Source organism: Hyla sarda, chromosome 5 (genome assembly GCF_029499605.1).
Source record: "Hyla sarda isolate aHylSar1 chromosome 5, aHylSar1.hap1, whole genome shotgun sequence".
In the NCBI taxonomy this organism is placed as follows: domain Eukaryota; kingdom Metazoa; phylum Chordata; class Amphibia; order Anura; family Hylidae; genus Hyla; species Hyla sarda.
In genome coordinates this window covers 214,196,241-214,213,132 of record NC_079193.1, presented here as the reverse complement: position 1 = coordinate 214,213,132, position 16,892 = coordinate 214,196,241, and the positions used below count along the sequence as shown (strand labels likewise).

Genomic DNA, 16,892 nt, shown 5'->3' with positions numbered 1-16,892 from the left:
TCCATTAGTATCACTGCTAATGAAGAGCATCCACGCACCAATAGATCACAGCACAGAAGCAGCAGACTCCAATGTATAAAGCAAGCTGTAGTCTTTTATTAGTTACCAGCAGTGCAACGTTTCGGCTATATGTTAGCCTTTGTCAAGGCTTGACAAAGGCTAACATATAGCCGAAACATTGCACTGCTGGTAACTAATAAAAGACTACAGTTTGCTTTATACATTGGAGTCTGCTGCTTCTGTACTGTGATCTATTGGTGCGCGGATGTCGATACACTGGACTGGTTATCCGGACGATCACCTGCACTAACAGCTGGGGCCCGGTGCTGTTCTCCTTCTCCTTTCCATGCTAATGAAGAGCACTACAAGGATGGTCAACTGGGTATTCAAAGAACACCCAATCCCTTAGACCCACTTCTTTGGCTTAGTTATACGAGAAATTGAGTAATAACCCAGTGTGTGCACTGTTTTAGCCTTGTGATAGTGGTATTTGTATTATGAAGATAAATCATTTTTGTAATATGTATTTGTATATATATTTGTCAGCATGGCACAGACGGAATCCATGATACCACATCACGGCAAAATGTAAATGCAACATTATGCTCAGCAACTGCTTTTCCCTAAAATAATAATTATAGAGGATCTGTAGGTGAAGTTGTGGACTTAGAAAATGCTGAGGTCAGCAATTTTAAAAAGATATAAATAGAGGGGCAGAGCTTGACCTTATGCAGGTAGGCTGCTTCTGAACAGAACCCCTTCCTAAACCACTTAAAAAGTGGCTTAAAAGCACCTTCCTCTGCTGGAATTCTGCTATAAACCATATTTGGCTAAGATCATCGCAGATCTTCTAATACCTGCATTTGATAGCAGATTTTAATATGCCCAAAATTGTGGAGACAGAGCAACGGATCTCTGACTTGGAGGACTGTGTCTAATCTTACTCTTTCCATTTGGGAAAAAAGGAGCTTCAACTAAAAAAGGCTCTTGATAAGCTGGACGATTTCGAAAATCGTAGCCAAGGCAACAATCTTCGTGTAATAGGCATCCCTGAATCTGTAAAAGATCTTCTTGACTTAACTTCCGACTGGATGCCCAGAGAGCTTCACATTATGTACTTTTTTTCTACCATGGTCATCAAGTGCGCTCACCGGATTAGTCCTGAACAGTCTGACCCTCCTTCCCATCTTTTGCAAGTAATCTTGAAAGTTCTATATTTCCAATACACATTACGGTTTCTGAGGGCATACCGGTCTGTACCTTTTTTCAAGTATGAAGGTCACACCCTGCTACTGTTCCAGGACTTTTTTTTGGCATAAATCGCTGCTAAGTGAAGATCTTTTTCTGCTGTCTGTAAGGAGCTCAATGATACAAATCATTTTTGCCCTCCTTTATCCTGCCATGCTACAGGTCATCATTAATGGTAAGCTGGCTTTCTTCAATGATGCTGATGCAGCCCTTGCTGCCCCTGGCCGTTCTTCAGGGTCTGAACTGCTGCTGACGGCCATCAGGTCATATGGGTTAACTGGATTTTGTCACTTTGTTGTAAATTTATACAGCTTTAATATTGTGGAGGCTTCCTTTTTGTAGGGATTATAATGTTTGTTATCAATATTTGCTGTTTAGTTAGATTTGGGAAGTAGTTGGGATATCTTTTTTTTCTTATAGGTGGTTGGACCTGCTCACTGTGACAGGTTTTTACCTTTGCTGCTTATGTCTAGTTGCACTTTCTAGTCTTGGATTGGTGTTGGATAAATGATGCCACCTCTTCAAGACACTTTCCCACTATGTTGAAGCCCTTAAAGGATAACTCCGGGATGTAACTTATCACCTTTCCTAAGGATAGGTGATAAGTGTTAGATCGCGGGGGGTCCGACCGCTGGGGCACCCCCCGATCTCCCGCATGGAGCCCCGGCTCCCTGTGTGAAATGAGCATTTTCGACCACAGCACAAAGCTGTCCCTTCCATGCAGTCCTGTGGCAGAGCCAGAGATTGCCGAAAGCAGCGCTCCGCCTCTCCCATAGAGCATGGAGGGGATGTGTTGGCAGTCACTGGGGCGCCATTTGGGAGATCGCGGGGGCCCCAACAATTGGACCCCCGCAATCTAACACTTATCCCCTATCCTTAGGATAGGGGATAAGTTGTTACATCCCGGAGTTATCCTTTAAATTCATTACATGGAATATAGCTGGTTTTGGCTCTGCAGTTAAGCAGAGGAAAGTTCTTGACCAAATCTCTAGAATATGCCTGCAGTCCACAAAAAAAAAGGATAAACTGTTGTCCTCCATTTAACCTCTCCCTCAAAAGTTGACTAAGGCATATAAGGAACAAAAGAAGCCTATGTTCAAGCTAATAAAAATCTTGATGTGGTGCTTCATGAGCAGGCATTGTCTCATTTAGCATATCAGAAAAATACATATTTTGCAGTGGTACAATAGAGTGGGGTGTTCACTAGCTTCCCTTAACAAAGCTTTATCTGACCTCTATCAGAGTGTTCCAGCTAGCCTGTCTTGGTGACTCCCTAGTTCATGACCCTGTCACCATTTGTAATGACTTTAGAGACTTCTATGCTGATCTTTATGAGCTATCCTCTGATAACTAGCGTGACGGTGGTGCTTTTCTTGGGAAGGCAATCCTCCTAGATTATCAACTTCCCAGAAGGAAATCATGGATAGCTCTAACTGTGGAGGCGGTGGAAGCGGCTGTTAGACAGCTTAAACTGTGGAAGTCCCCAGGTCCTGATGGATACTTAAACTGCAATGTCCCGATCAGCTAGGACGCGAGGGGAGGGTGCGTTACCTGCCTCCGGCGTGTCTGATCGGCGATTGATTGCTCCAAGCCTGAGATCGACGATAGCACTGATCAATGCGATGCTATGGCTTTGCATTGAACAGTGCTGGCAATCAATGTACTGCATGTTATAGCCCTCTATGGGGCTATAAAATTGCAACAACAAAAAAAGTATAAAAAAAAGAGTTAATAAATGTGATTTATCCCCTTCCCTAATAAAAGTTCAAATCACCCCCCTTTTCCCATAAAAAAAAAATGTAAATAAAAATAAGTATAAACATATGTGGTATTGCCGCATGCGTAAATGTCCGAACTATAAAAATATATTGTTAATTAAACAGGAAGGCCAATGGTGTACGTCCCAAAAAAATCCAAAATAGTGTATTTTTGGTCAAAAAAAATGAATAAAAAGCGATTGAAAAGTCCAATCAAAGCAAAAATGGTACCCCTAAAACTTCAGATCACAGCGCAAAAAAATGAGCCCTCCTACCGCCCCTTACGCGGACAAATAAAAAAGTTATAGGGGTCAGAAGATGACAATTTTAAACATAGAAATTTTCGAGCATGTAGATATGGACCTACAAAATAAAGGTGTAATTTTTACCAAAAAATTTACTGCGTAGAAATGGAAGCGCCCAAAAGTTACAAAATGGCGTTGTTTTTTTTTCCAATTTTGTTGCACATTGATTTTCTTCCCATTTCGCTGTTGATTTTGGGGTAAAATGACTGTCATTACAAAGTAGAATTGGTGGCGCAATAAATAAGCCATCATATGGATTTTTTTAGAATTATGAATTTGATTTTTTTAAAGGTAAGGATGAAAAAACGAATGTGCAAAAATGGAAAAACCTTGAGTCCCCAAGGGGTTAAAATGTTTACTAAGAAAATGGCCAACTGTCTTTAAACCAGATGCCAGATTTAGTTACTGAATCCCAAGTGGAGTTTGTACGGGGTCACACTATTCAAATGGCTTTGGGAGGCATGCTTAATAGCAGACTAAGGCTAAAGATCATCTTCTTGTCAGTCTGGATTCTGGCAGGGCCTTTGATCGGGTCCTGTGGGCCCACATCATTCAGACTTTTAAATATCGACTTTTTAGCTTCCCCTTTTTTAACCTAGTCCGTACTATTTAAGTGAATGCTTACTCCACCATCTGGTTAATTTCTGATTTCCCTTATTTGTAACATTTGGGTTATGCTTGAATCTCACCTCTTAACTACATATGGAGTGCATTTACCCCAGACTCACGAGTGGTTGATATTTTAAATATTTGGGAATTTGGGTTCTGACCTACTATCTCTTCCTACTGAACAGCTTTTCATGTATGTATGGATGGCAGCAGCACAAAAGAGTATTCTGCTATTATGGGTGCATGATTCTGTTCCTTCACTCTATTTGATCACTAGTGAAGTGGACTTTTTCGATCAAATGGACTGGATTGAAACCTTAACAGATAAGGAGAGACTTGCTAAGAGATTCTTCACCACATGGACGGTCTGTATTAATAATCTTCCTCTGTCAACACAATCGACACTTTATAATTGCTTCCAATGAACAGAGTTGCTTATGGGCAGTTCTCCTATAACTTTATCTTGAAGTGGAGTCCTTTTGATTTCTGTTTGGTTTCATAGATGCCAGGGGTAGAAATAAGAGGGGGGGGGGGGCATTTGTTGGATGTTAAGATTTACTCCCATTATATTTGTTTGTTGAAATAATGAGAAAAAAATTGACATTGTCTTTGTACCCTTATTTTTGTGTTTATTGCTTTATTGGTGATTAATTAAATATAGAGAGAATTATAGACACGGTGGCAGATTTATTAATTGGAATATGCAAAATATGCTTGTGACAATGAATAAGAGTTGCATAACATCTTATTTAATACAATCTATAACATTTATTTTCTTTAGAAAAGTGTCAGAAAACAAAAGCTTTGTTTTTACTTTGCACCATGTTATTTTTTTTGACTCTGCACAGGCGGTAGATAATGGCGCACAACTCTAATGGTTCACCATTTCTTATTAGCCTCCCAATTGTCAATTAGCAGTATATTTGCTGTTTAGTGTAATAACTTCCATTTTTATAGAAGCCATAAATTGCATAACATGTCCATTTTTTAGAACAAAACCTAAAGGTTAGATAATTCCTATATAAGATTGTTTATATTGTTGACTGAGAAATTTACGCCCATAGAACCCATGATATGACTACAATCTGTAGTTTGGTCCTGTTGGAACTTTTCTTGGGAAAATCCGCTATTGTGTGTATCATTCCTCTGTTCCTCTTCCTGCTTTTCACCATTTAATGACAGATATAGATTTTGCTGGCTGAGGCTTTGTGTTCAAGGTTGCAGATCTCGGCCTGTATCTTGATGAGCTTTGCTGAGCAGAAGGCGTAGAGTCACGCTGTTGTCTACTTAGCTGGCCTCACAGAGAGACTCTTCAGAATTGATTATAAAAATAGTATTTTGCTCCACTAAGGTGCTCTTACTAAATATGGGCCTATTACCATCTAAGTAGGAGAGGGGATCAATAAAGTAACAACAATAACATAAATGGAAACAGCTTTATTACATGTTGTCTTCACAGCATGAAATACACGTACCGTGCCAGCCACAGCCTTTCTAAGAATTGTAAGAAAGCTAAAGAGGATGCACAGTGAATTACATTTTCTTTTTACATACGCATTATTTAGATTCTGGCATGATAAAAAAAAAAAAATCACCATATCTACATGAAAATTTAGATTAGAATGAATTAGCAACAAAAGGAATATTATTTTACTTGCGTCGCAATGTTTTAATGGAGCAGTGGTCAAGCATGCATAGTTAAAGGGGTATTCCAGGATTTTTTTTTATTTGACTATACTACAGGGGCTGTAAAGTTAGTGTAGTTCATAATATAGTGTCTGTACCTGTGTGTGACGGTTTTCTCACAATTCTTCTGTGATTTTCACCCCAATATCTATTTTTACCAGCATACAAAATGACTGCTGTCTCAGATTTTTCCCAGGTTGCAATGCGGCCGAGACCTGACTCACTTAGTCAGCTGATGACGGGGAGCCTTTCTGCTTCAATGGGTGGAGTGATTAATCTGCAACTAATGCAACAGCTGTAGGCACCCTGATTGAAAACCACAGGTCTTTTGAATGGATGCAGCTCATTTATGTTTCAATGGGTGGGGTTGCTGATGTGTGGGAGGGAGGAAAATGGAATTATGGGATTTGTAGTCAAAAAAGAAGAACTCGAGCAGGAAATACCATTTCACAAAAAGCTAGCCACAGTATTCCGTAATGTATACTCAGAAATAACCAAAAAAAAAGAATTTTTTTTTGCAATTTTACTAAATGGGTGGGGGCTTCCTTTTTACGCTGTTCACCTTGCTTTTAAACTGACATGTTATTCTTTAGGTCAATACAATACCAACAATACCTACTTTGTATAGTTTATCATATTTTACTATTTTTAAATTTTCTGACCTCTATAACTTTTTTATTTTTCTGTATATAAAGCTTTATAATGGCTTATGTTTTGTGCCCTGATCAGTATTGGTATCATTTTGGTATTGATCAAACTTTTTTATCACTATTTATAAAAAAAAAAATTCTGGATTGTGATTAAAAAAAAATGCAGTTCTGGTGTTTTTTGGTATTTTTTTTACATTTACACTGTTCACTGTGCAGTTTAATTATATTGTTATATTTTAATAGTTCAGACTTTTCTGCATGCAACAATATCCAATGTTTTGGGGGGGATTTTTTTGTTTACATTTTTTTTTTATGGAAAAAGGAGGGTGATTTGAAATTTTATTATGGAAGGGGTTAATTTACATAAAGGTTAACACTATTGTTTAGTGCTGCACAGAGATCATGGGGTCCAAGGGCAGGAATCCTGCAATCTGACATCTTATCCCCTATTCTTTAGATGGGGGATAAGATGTCTAGGGGTGGAGTATCCCTTTAACATGCATTTCAATTTGACTGCGGCAATAAAGCATTAATAGCGTGCTATGGCAATGATGGCATGCCGGCTATTACCGGTGGCCCCAGCTACTGAAATCAGCTGGGAGTCGCCTGATGCAAGCCAGCTTCATACACCCTTAGGGAACCACGACAGACTAGAACCCCCATGGGTCACCAAGGGGTTAGAACCTTTCAAAAGATAAACCATCTCACCATCCTGTGGCAAATATGTAGTCTCACTTCTCATACATTAAGGAATTCTCTTCTATATTTCTGTGGAAACTTTTTTTTTCTTGGATGCCCCCTTGTTTAGTCCTGAGTATAAAATAGATTATTTGCAATGCCCTTATTAGATGTATACATAGTTATTAGATCACTCTTGAGCTTTTTCTTCCCCAAACTGTATAACTCTAATTTTATTATATGTCAGGGTACTGAATATGATTGCACAGCTGTATTCTATCATCTGCTTTCCAGCATGGGTTCTATTCCAGGCTTAAAGGGGTACTCCGGTGGAAAACAATTTATATATTTTTTTAAATCAACTGGTGCCCGAAAGTTAAACCGATTTGTAAATTACTTCTATTTAAAAGTTTTAACCCTTCCAGTACTTATTAGTTACTGTATGCTACAGAAGAAGTTATTTTCTTTTTGAATTTCTTTTCTATCTGACCACAGTGCTCTCTGCTGGCACCTCTATCCATGTCAGGAACTTTCCAGAGCAGGATATGTTTGCTATGGGGATTTTATCCTGTACTGGACAGTTCCTGACTTGAACTGAGGTGTCAGCAGAGAGCACTGTGGTCAGACAGAAAAGAAATGCATAAAGAAAAGAACTTCCTGTGGAGCATACAGCAGCTGATAAGTACTGGAGGGATTAAGATTTTTTTTAATAGAAGTAATTTACAAATCTGTTTATTAAAAAAAAATAGTTTTCCACTGGAGTACCCCTTAAAAAAATAGCCCAAGTGATCCACTTTAAATCATCTTGGGATATGTACCCCCATTTGTAAACTTTAAAAGTTTTAAATCTAGAATAAAAAAGTATGCTCTTTGTTATTTATTAGCTTCATTTACTTGCAAGCAGCATATTCCATTAATGTCAATATGTTGCAGATTTGGAAGAGTCATGAAATACTGAAGCCCTTTCCTTTCTTTTTGCTGAGTAAGAACGAGCGAGATAGCTAAAATAACATAAAGGGTTTTCCATTACTTTAATATTGATAGCCTATTCTTAAAGGGGTATTCTCATCTGACTGGTTATCTATCTGTCTTTTTCTCCTTCTACTGTCAACTCACACTCCAGGATTGCTGGTGGACAGGCTGGGGTCAGACTTTGTGTCTGACAGCTTTCAAGAGTGTGACAGAGTCTGTGTCAGACAGCTCCCAAGCTTAAAGGGGTACACCTTGGAAAACTTTTTTTTTAAATCAACTGGTTCCAGAAAGTTAAACAGATTTGTAAATTACTTCTATTAAATCTTAATCCTTCCAGTACTTATTAGCTGCTGAATACTACAGAGGAAATTGTTTTATTTTTGGAACACAGAGCTCTCTGCTGAGATCATGAGCACAGTGCTCTCTGCTGACATCTCTGTCCATTTTAAGAACTGTCCAGAGTAGGAGAAAATCCCCATAGCAAACATATGCTGCTCTGGACAGTTCCAAAAATGGACAGAGATGTTAGCAGAGAGCCCTGTGCTCGTGATGTTAGCAGAGAGCACTGTGATCACGATTCAGCAGAGAGCACTGTGTTGCCAAAAAGAAAACAATTTCCTCTGTAGTATACAGACCCTAAAAAGTACTGGAAAGATTAAGATTTTTTAATAGAAGTAGTTTACAAATCTGTTTAACTTTCTGGCACCAGTTGATTTAAAAAAAAAAAAAAAAAAGTTTTCACGGGAGTACTCCTTTAACCCCTTAAGGACTCAGCCCATTTTGGCCTTAAGGACTCAGACAATTTAATTTTTACGTTTTCATTTTTTCCTCCTCGCATTCTAAAAATCATAACTCTTTTATATTTTCATCCACAGACTAGTATGAGGGCTTGTTTTTTGCGCGACCAGTTGTCCTTTGTAATGACATAACTCATTATATCATAAAATGTATGGCGCAACAAAAAAACACTATTTTTGTGGGGAAATTAAAACGAAAAACGCAATTTTGCTAATTTTGGAAGGTTTCGTTTTCACGCCGTACAATTTATGGTAAAAATGATGTGTGTTCTTTATTCTGAGGGTCAATACGATTAAAATGATACCCATTATTACATACTTTTATATTATTGTTGCACTTAAAAAAAATCACAAACTTTTTAACCAAATTAGTACGTTTATAATCCCTTTATTTTGATGACCTCTAACTTTTTTATTTTTCCGTATAAGCGGCGGTATGGGGGCTCATTTTTTGCGCCATGATCTGTAATTTTTTTGATACCACATTTGCATATAAAAAACTTTTAATACATTTTTTATAATTTTTTTTTAATAAAATGTATTAAAAAAGTAGGAATTTTGGACTTTTTTTTTTTTTCGTTCACGCCGTTCACCGTACGGGATCATTAACATTTTATTTTAATAGTTCGGACATTTACGCATGCGGCGATACCAAATATGTCTATAAAAAAAATGTTTACGCTTTTTGGGGGTAAAATAGGAAAAAACGGACGTTTTACTTTTTTATTGGGGGAGGGGATTTTTCACTTTTTTTTTACTTTTCCATTTTTTTCCATTTTTTTTTACACTTGAATAGTCCCCATAGGGGACTATTCATAGCAATACCATGATTGCTAATACTGATCTGTTCTATGTATAGGACATAGAACAGATCAGTGTTTTCGGTCATCTTCTGCTCTGGTCTGCTCGATCACAGACCAGAGCAGGAGATGCCGGGAGCCGGACGGAGGAAGGAGAGGGGACCTCCGTGCGGCGTTATGAATGATCGGATCCCCGCAGCAGCGCTGCGGGCGATCCGATCACTCATTCAAATCGCGCACTGCCGCAGATGCCGGGATCTGTATTGATCCCGGCACCTGAGGGGTTAATGGCGGACGCCCGCGAGATCGCGGGCGTCGGCCATTGCCGGCGGGTCCCTGGCTGCGATCAGCAGCCGGGATCAGCCGCGCTTGACACTGGCATCGCTCCGATGCCCGCGGTTATGCATAGGACGTAAATGTACGTCCTGGTGCGTTAAGTACCACCTCACCAGGACGTACAGTTACGTCCCGCATCCTTAAGGGGTTAAGCAGTATGCATGCAACTGTCAGACATGATGAATGTGCTAAAATAAGCCAGAGCAGGGAGCCACACAATAACGTCACCACTGTTTCAAAAGCATAGCTGGTGGATGGGAACCTTGACTACTAGCTGTCAACAAGAGGAGGGACAAGAAGAGATATCTACAGAGACAGGCAAGTTTGCTGATAGAAACCAATTGCAAACATGTTTATGCTGCCATGCTTCACACATTGGGGGAGATTTATCAAAACCTGTCCAGAGGAGAAATTGCCGAGTTGCCCATGGCTACCAATCAGATCGCTTCTTTCATTTTTGAAAAGGCCTCTGAAAAATGAAAGAAGTGCTCTGATTGGTTTCTATTGGCCACTCAGCCACTTCTCCCCCATTGTGTAGAGTCATGATTGAGGAGATGGGGATACCCCTTTAAGAAAGTATCTGATCAATTGGGGCCAGACTCTTGGCACCCCCACTGATTTACTGATTGAAAGGGGCTATGTCAATCATGGAAGGCACAGCGTTTTGCATTTTGTAGTGGCTGTGCCTGGAATGCTGCATATCTTATCAGGCACAACTGCATTTAAAATGTATAGCACTGAAGAGGCCACAACACTTATATGGACACGGCAGGTCCTTTAACCAACTGATTGATGGGGATCTCAAGAACTGGTCCTTCTTCAGTCTGATATCGATGGCTGATCCTACAGATAAGCCATCAATGATAACTGCCAGGAGAAACACCAGTAGTCATCTGATCTTAGTTACAATGGAGCCTGTTCAAGCTAAAAGTATCTCTTTTGTGCAAATTGACGGATTTTAAGTAGCAAGTGCATGTGTGCTGATAGGCTTGTAGAAACAGTGACCAAGATAGGTCCACAGCACAAATACCTAAGATGTAAAGGAACGGTCAAAGATCCTATACCGAGGACTGAGGAGCAGCTGTGACCTGCCTCACCCTGTTGAACAGGTATTTCCTGTGTGTTCAAACAGGACCAGTAAGTGGAGATAATAAGGGACCTGAAGAGTTCAGAACAGCAGCAATGTTTTTTAGTTTTATTTAATTTTTTTCACATGTGCTTTCTCCTTTAAAAAAATAAATAAAATTATATATATATATATATATATATATATATATATATATATATATATATATATATCCTGCTAGACAACCACTATAATTTGCATGGTTAAAGGGGTACTCTGGTGAAAACCTTTCTTTCTTTTAAATCAACTGGTGGCAGAAAGTTAAACATATTTGTAAATTACTTCTATTAAAAAATCTTAATCCTTCCTGTACTTATTAGCTGCTGAATACTACAGAGGAAATTCTTTTCTTTTTGGAATGCTCTCTGATGACATCACGACCACAGTTCTCTCTGCTGACATTATTATAATAATAACGCTTTATTTATTGTTGTCCTTAGTGGGATTTGAACCCAAGTCCCCAGCACTGCAAGGCAGCAGTGCTAACCACTGAGGCACCATGCTGCCCTTAGCATACATCTGCTATGCATCTGCTATGCATGGTTGTTAAAATGGACAGAGATGTCAGCAGAGAGCACTGTGGTCGTGATGTCATCAGTGTTCCAAAAAGAAAGGAATTTCCTCTGTAGCATTCAGCAGCTAATAAGTACTGGAAGGATTAAGATTTTTTAATAGAAGTAATTTACAAATATGTTTAACTTTCTGCCACCAGTTGATTTAAAAGAAAAAAGGTTTTCACCGGAGTACCCCTTTAATATTCTTGACTTACACATTCTTATAGTGTTAACTGTCCTTTTTACAAGTCAAAAGTTTATTTTAGTTTTTTAGAGTTTTGATTGGTCATGGTTTAGCTGTTTAGTCCCAGTCCCACACCGATCACTAGATGGACCTAGGAGAATTGTTCGGCTGCACTTCCTGACTTGCTGTTTTCCCCATCTAATTGCATTAGACAGGCTCCCTTGTGAGTAAGCGGAGCCCATCAGATGCAACGAATCAGTAACAGCAGTGAGCTGGGGAGTGAAGTGCTCAGCTATCTGCTTCTCCCGGTCTAACTAGCAATTGGTGGGGACTTGAACAACGATCAAAACGTTTGACATCTTTGTGTGACATGTCAAAAGTTTATTTCAAAATTACAATAACGCTTTTCAGTCAGATGGGGAAGCAGCTATGTTTATCTTATATAGTCCATATCATTTGATCTAAGGAGACATTTGTATTAATCCATGCTATAGTCATTTTTTATACTCTGTTATAAACATTTATACGTAAATGATTGATTCATTAGAAAAATATCTATATTTATTTCCCCCTGCAGGAACGTCTTGACCTTCAATATTGAATGCTTTAGATCCAATCTAAATTTTACATCACAATTTTAATAAATTCCCTGCTGAATTAAACACACTTTTTTTCTTCATGCTTAATTCAATAATGCTCAATAAAGGTAGTGATGTCTGTGCTATGGTAATTGCCCTCAGCAGGCTGGCAGTATTACAGCACAGAAGTGCCAGCCGCTGTTCTTTTATGATTCTCTCCTTCCCCCTGTCTACTCTACAAAGTCAGGAGTGAAAGGCTTTTCAAATGCCAAGTGCTTTTTCTCTCTCTTTTTTTTTTTAATACAGTTATGGATCCTCACAATGGAGTGTATAAGACCATATGTTTGAAATGCAAGGAACTAATCATTATTCAATCAATACATTTTTCGTTACATTTGTAAATAATTTTTTTCCTTTAAAATACATTTTCTATTTTTTCTTTTATAATAATTATAAATTATTTTAGTTGGACAATTATATACTGTGCTACTGTTACAGATCTCACAGGAATCTAAACAAAAAATTGTGGGATGCTGGTCAGTTGTCATGGCAGGGAGCCACCTGTAAGTAGTGGGTCCCTAGCATAAAATGGCGCTGCACTGAGCGGCCGCCGCAACACCAGTGCCCACAGGGGGAACGGCCAACTGGCAGAGCAACCCCAATTCTGCCCGATGTTGCTGAGAAGCCTTTGATCAAGGTGCATGTTGTAGATGTGCGAATATGTCAGTTTTTTTCTCTATTTAAAATGACAGTTTAATACAATACATATGTATTGCAGTGAACTGTACAAGGGATCATATGGTAAAGTCTCCTATGGATCTGAAAAATGTAATTGGAGAAAAAAAAAGGTATGAAAAAAAATCGTCCTAATAAAAATTTAAATCGTCTTTTCTGTAGGTCCATACGATTAAGATGATACCCTACTTATATAGGTTTGATTTTGTCGGACTTCTGGAAAAAGTCATAACTACATGCAGGAAAATTAATACGTTTAAAATTGTCATCTTCTGACCCCTTTAACTTTTTTATTTTTCCGTGTATGGGGCGGTATGAGGGCTCATTTTTTGCGCCGTGATCTGATGTTTTTAACGGTACCATTTTTACATTTATAGGACTTATTGAACGCTTTTTATTCATTTTTAAATTATATAAAAAGTGACCAAAAATGCACTATTTTGGACTTTGGAATTTTTTTGCGCGCACGCCATTGACCGAGCGATTTAATTAATGATATATTTTTATAATTCGGACATTTCCGCACGCGGTGATACTATATATGTTTATTTTTATTTTTATTTACACTGTGTTTTTTTTTTATTGGAAAAGGGGGGTGATTCAAACTTTTAATAGGGGCGGAGTTAAATGATCTTTACTCACTTTTTTTTTTCACTTTTTTTTTGCAGTGTTATAGGTCCCATAGGGACCTATAACACTGCACACACTGATCTTCATCATTGATCACTGGTTTCTCACAGGAAACCAGTGATCGACGATTCTGCCGCATGACTGCTCATGCCTGGATCTCAGGCACTGAGCAGTCATTCGGCGATCGGACAGTGAGGAGGGAGGTAGGGGCCCTCCCGCTGTCCTGTAAGCTGTTCGGGATGTCGCGATTTCGCTGCGGCTATCCCGAACAGCCCACTGCGCTAGCCGGCAACTTTCGTTTTCGCTTTTAGCCGCGCGGCTCGGCTCTGAGCGCGCGGCGCCGCCATCGGCGCTGCGCGCTATTAGAGGCGGGTCCTGACTTCACTATGACGCCGGGCCCGTCGTGATATGATGCGGGGTTACTGTGTAACCCCGCGTTATATCTGGAGAGCAGAACCAAGGACGTACCGGTACGTCCTTGGTCCTTAAGGGGTTAAGGAAAAAAGTATATGTTTTTAACTTTTCATTCCATTATAAATACATTTTCACTTGTTCGATTGAAATTCCAAGAAAAAAAACTGTGCACAGTCAAAAAACGTATGGTGAAAACAGGATGGAACCATGCGCACATAAGGTTCTGTACGGTTCCCATTGACATGTTAAAAAAAAAAGTATACGGTTTCAATACGGTTTTTATCCCAGACCAAAAACCATGGTAGGCTACGGTTTTGGGTACGGGAAAAAAGCTGACAAAACTCGGGAAATTGTCATAGCAGGAACAGTTGAGTGCTTCAAGACAGGTTTGGATACATTCCTAGAAAAAATAACATCAATGCATATGCAGAAATTTAGAATCACATCCTCTCCCCTTTAATCTCCCCATACCCCTTCCCTCTACCTCTTTGGTCTTTTAGCTGTACTAAATATGTAACACTGTAAAAAAAATAATGTTAGAATTGCTGTTTTTGTCATCTCACATCCCAGAAAAATGGAATAAGAAGCAAATAAAAACTTTTATCCTCCTCAAAATGCTACTTTTAAAGATTACTTCAACCACTTCAACTCTCCATAGGGATTATATTTAGGCACAATAGGATACCATCGATAGAAAGGTAGAATCTTGACACTGTTCATTAATCTGAACAACGTGTTTCAACGCCAGGACTGGTGTCTTCTTCAGGTTCATGTTACTTATAAAGATATACAAGCCCTCAGAAAGCTCCATAGCCAAAAATATGTGAAATGGCTATATAGGTCAGATTAGGGCAATGCAATGACTTTTTTCTAAAGTAATAAAATATAGCAAGAACTATATATATTGGGTATTGCTGATGTCGTACTGACCCACAAAAGTTATTTTTACTGTACATGTAAAAGAAATTAACCAAAAGTAGTTTTTTTAAATTTTGACCCACAAAAATATATTTTTTTGTTTTGCATTACAGTTTATGGTAAAATAAAGCATTGAAAAGTACAATTGGTCTACAAAAATAACCTTCCCTTATATGGCTCAATCGATGGAAAAATAAGAGCTTATGGCTTTTTGAAGCCAAGGAGGAGAAAAAGAAAATGCAAAAATGAAAACAGGTGTGACCATTTAGGGGTTGGTGTCTAAGATAAAATCACACATACCCACACTCTACTTCTACAGATCTCCCCACAGTGGCTGTTCAGATGGGTGTAGGTCCTGCTGCTCAGAGCTTCCTGTCCTCTGTCCTGACACAAAGAAGATGCCTGCTCGGCCAATCACTGGCTAAAGTGGATCCTCACTGCAGTCTGTAAAGCGGGCACTTCCTATGTTTCGGGACCGATAACAGGAAGCTCGTAGCGGTGGAGATTGGCAGTGGAGGAGTATGTGTGTTTTCATTTTTCCTACCACCCTGAGCATGTTTAGAGAAATAAATGTTTCTTTAGCAACTTCTTTAACTGATAATTCATCAGTTCTACTACATCTTTTCCCACAAAAATATATACCTAACTGCCCATCTAATTTTTCTCTAAAACACTGTGCCTGCAGAGTGGATGTCCTTTTCAACAGCTTTCTTCAAAGCTCAAGCCTAGAGCTTGACAACAACTACATTTCGGGTTGACTTGAATACAGAGCTTACCAGCTAAAGGCCCATGCACATGTTGCATTGATACCTTGTAAAGTGCAGGTGGCATCCAGTCTTATCTTAAAGGAGTACTCTAATGCAGAATTTAGTACCCCCCCCCCAAATGTTCCCCACGGCTGTACCTCTCTGTCCATGTCCTTCTATCTTCAATTGGTCCAGCCGTTCTCCCGATGCGGCGGCGCGTAATTCTCTCCACTTCCGGGTTATGGTGGTGTGGAGGATGACGTAAAAATCGTCATCCCCCATGCTGCCTTGCTCTGATTTCATGTCCCTCTGTGCCTCCTTCCTCCCCTCCCCAGTAATTACAATAATCACGCCCCCCTGCATGTAAACTCGCCCCCATGATCTGTGTCTCCCTCCCCCTCCCTTCCCCCCCACCAAACACCCCTCACCAAACAAAGTGCGCTCCTCCGCTGCACTCGGCTCACAGCGGAGATGTAGCTATTTGAGCACACGCCAAGTGCCTGAGAAGCATCAGGACGTGCTTCCACAACCTCACTTCAGTAATAAAGTCCCTCTCAAGTGTATAATGCAGTTGTTTCCCAACTAGGGTGCCTCCACCTGTTGCTGGGAATACAACACCAAGCATTATCGGACAGTAGTCCAGGCATGCTGGGAGTTGTAGTTTTGCAACAGCTGGAGGCAGTCTGGTGTGGAAACACTGGTATAATGTAAAAAACACATACATTTCCCATTCATGTTGCCTCCAACTGTATCATAACAACTCCCAGCTGGATCGCGCTGATAGGCAGAGGGTGTTCTGACGTGTTTGCACAGCCCAGCCAATGACGGCTTTGCAAACAATGAGTATATGAATATGTAAAGGATGGGAGTGACCGAATTGCAGCGAGGCGGCAGGCTGAGAGCGGGGAGGAGGCTAGGTGGGCCGGCTGAGAGAGGGGAGGAAGATGAGAGTGGTGACGTTTCGTTACCAAGATGGCCACTGTCGGCCAAACACACGGGGTACAAAATTAATAATTGTGGCAGACAGGCAGTACTTCCGGATATGCAAGTGAGGTAACTGAGGTAATTGACTTTCTTATATAACTTCTTGCTAGCTTTAGACTGCCATAAAATAGCTTTGCTCCAGAGTACGCCTTTAAAGGGGTACTCCAGTGGAAAACAATTTTTTT

General features: G+C 39.6%; 1 protein-coding gene across 4 annotated transcripts in view; it reads left to right on the top strand.

Annotated features, from left to right (window-relative positions):
• The window catches only part of LYRM4 (LYR motif containing 4), a 169,370-nt gene that overhangs the window by 74,770 nt on the left and 77,708 nt on the right, over positions 1-16,892 (top strand). Inside the window, exon 3 of one of the 4 annotated variants that reach the window (XM_056521090.1) lies at positions 4,197-4,284. The exons of the other annotated variants lie outside the window; for them this stretch is intronic. Within the exon in view, the coding sequence (XP_056377065.1) occupies positions 4,197-4,284 (88 nt within the window). The remainder of the gene's footprint in view (positions 1-4,196; positions 4,285-16,892) is intronic. 4 annotated transcript variants of the gene reach the window in all.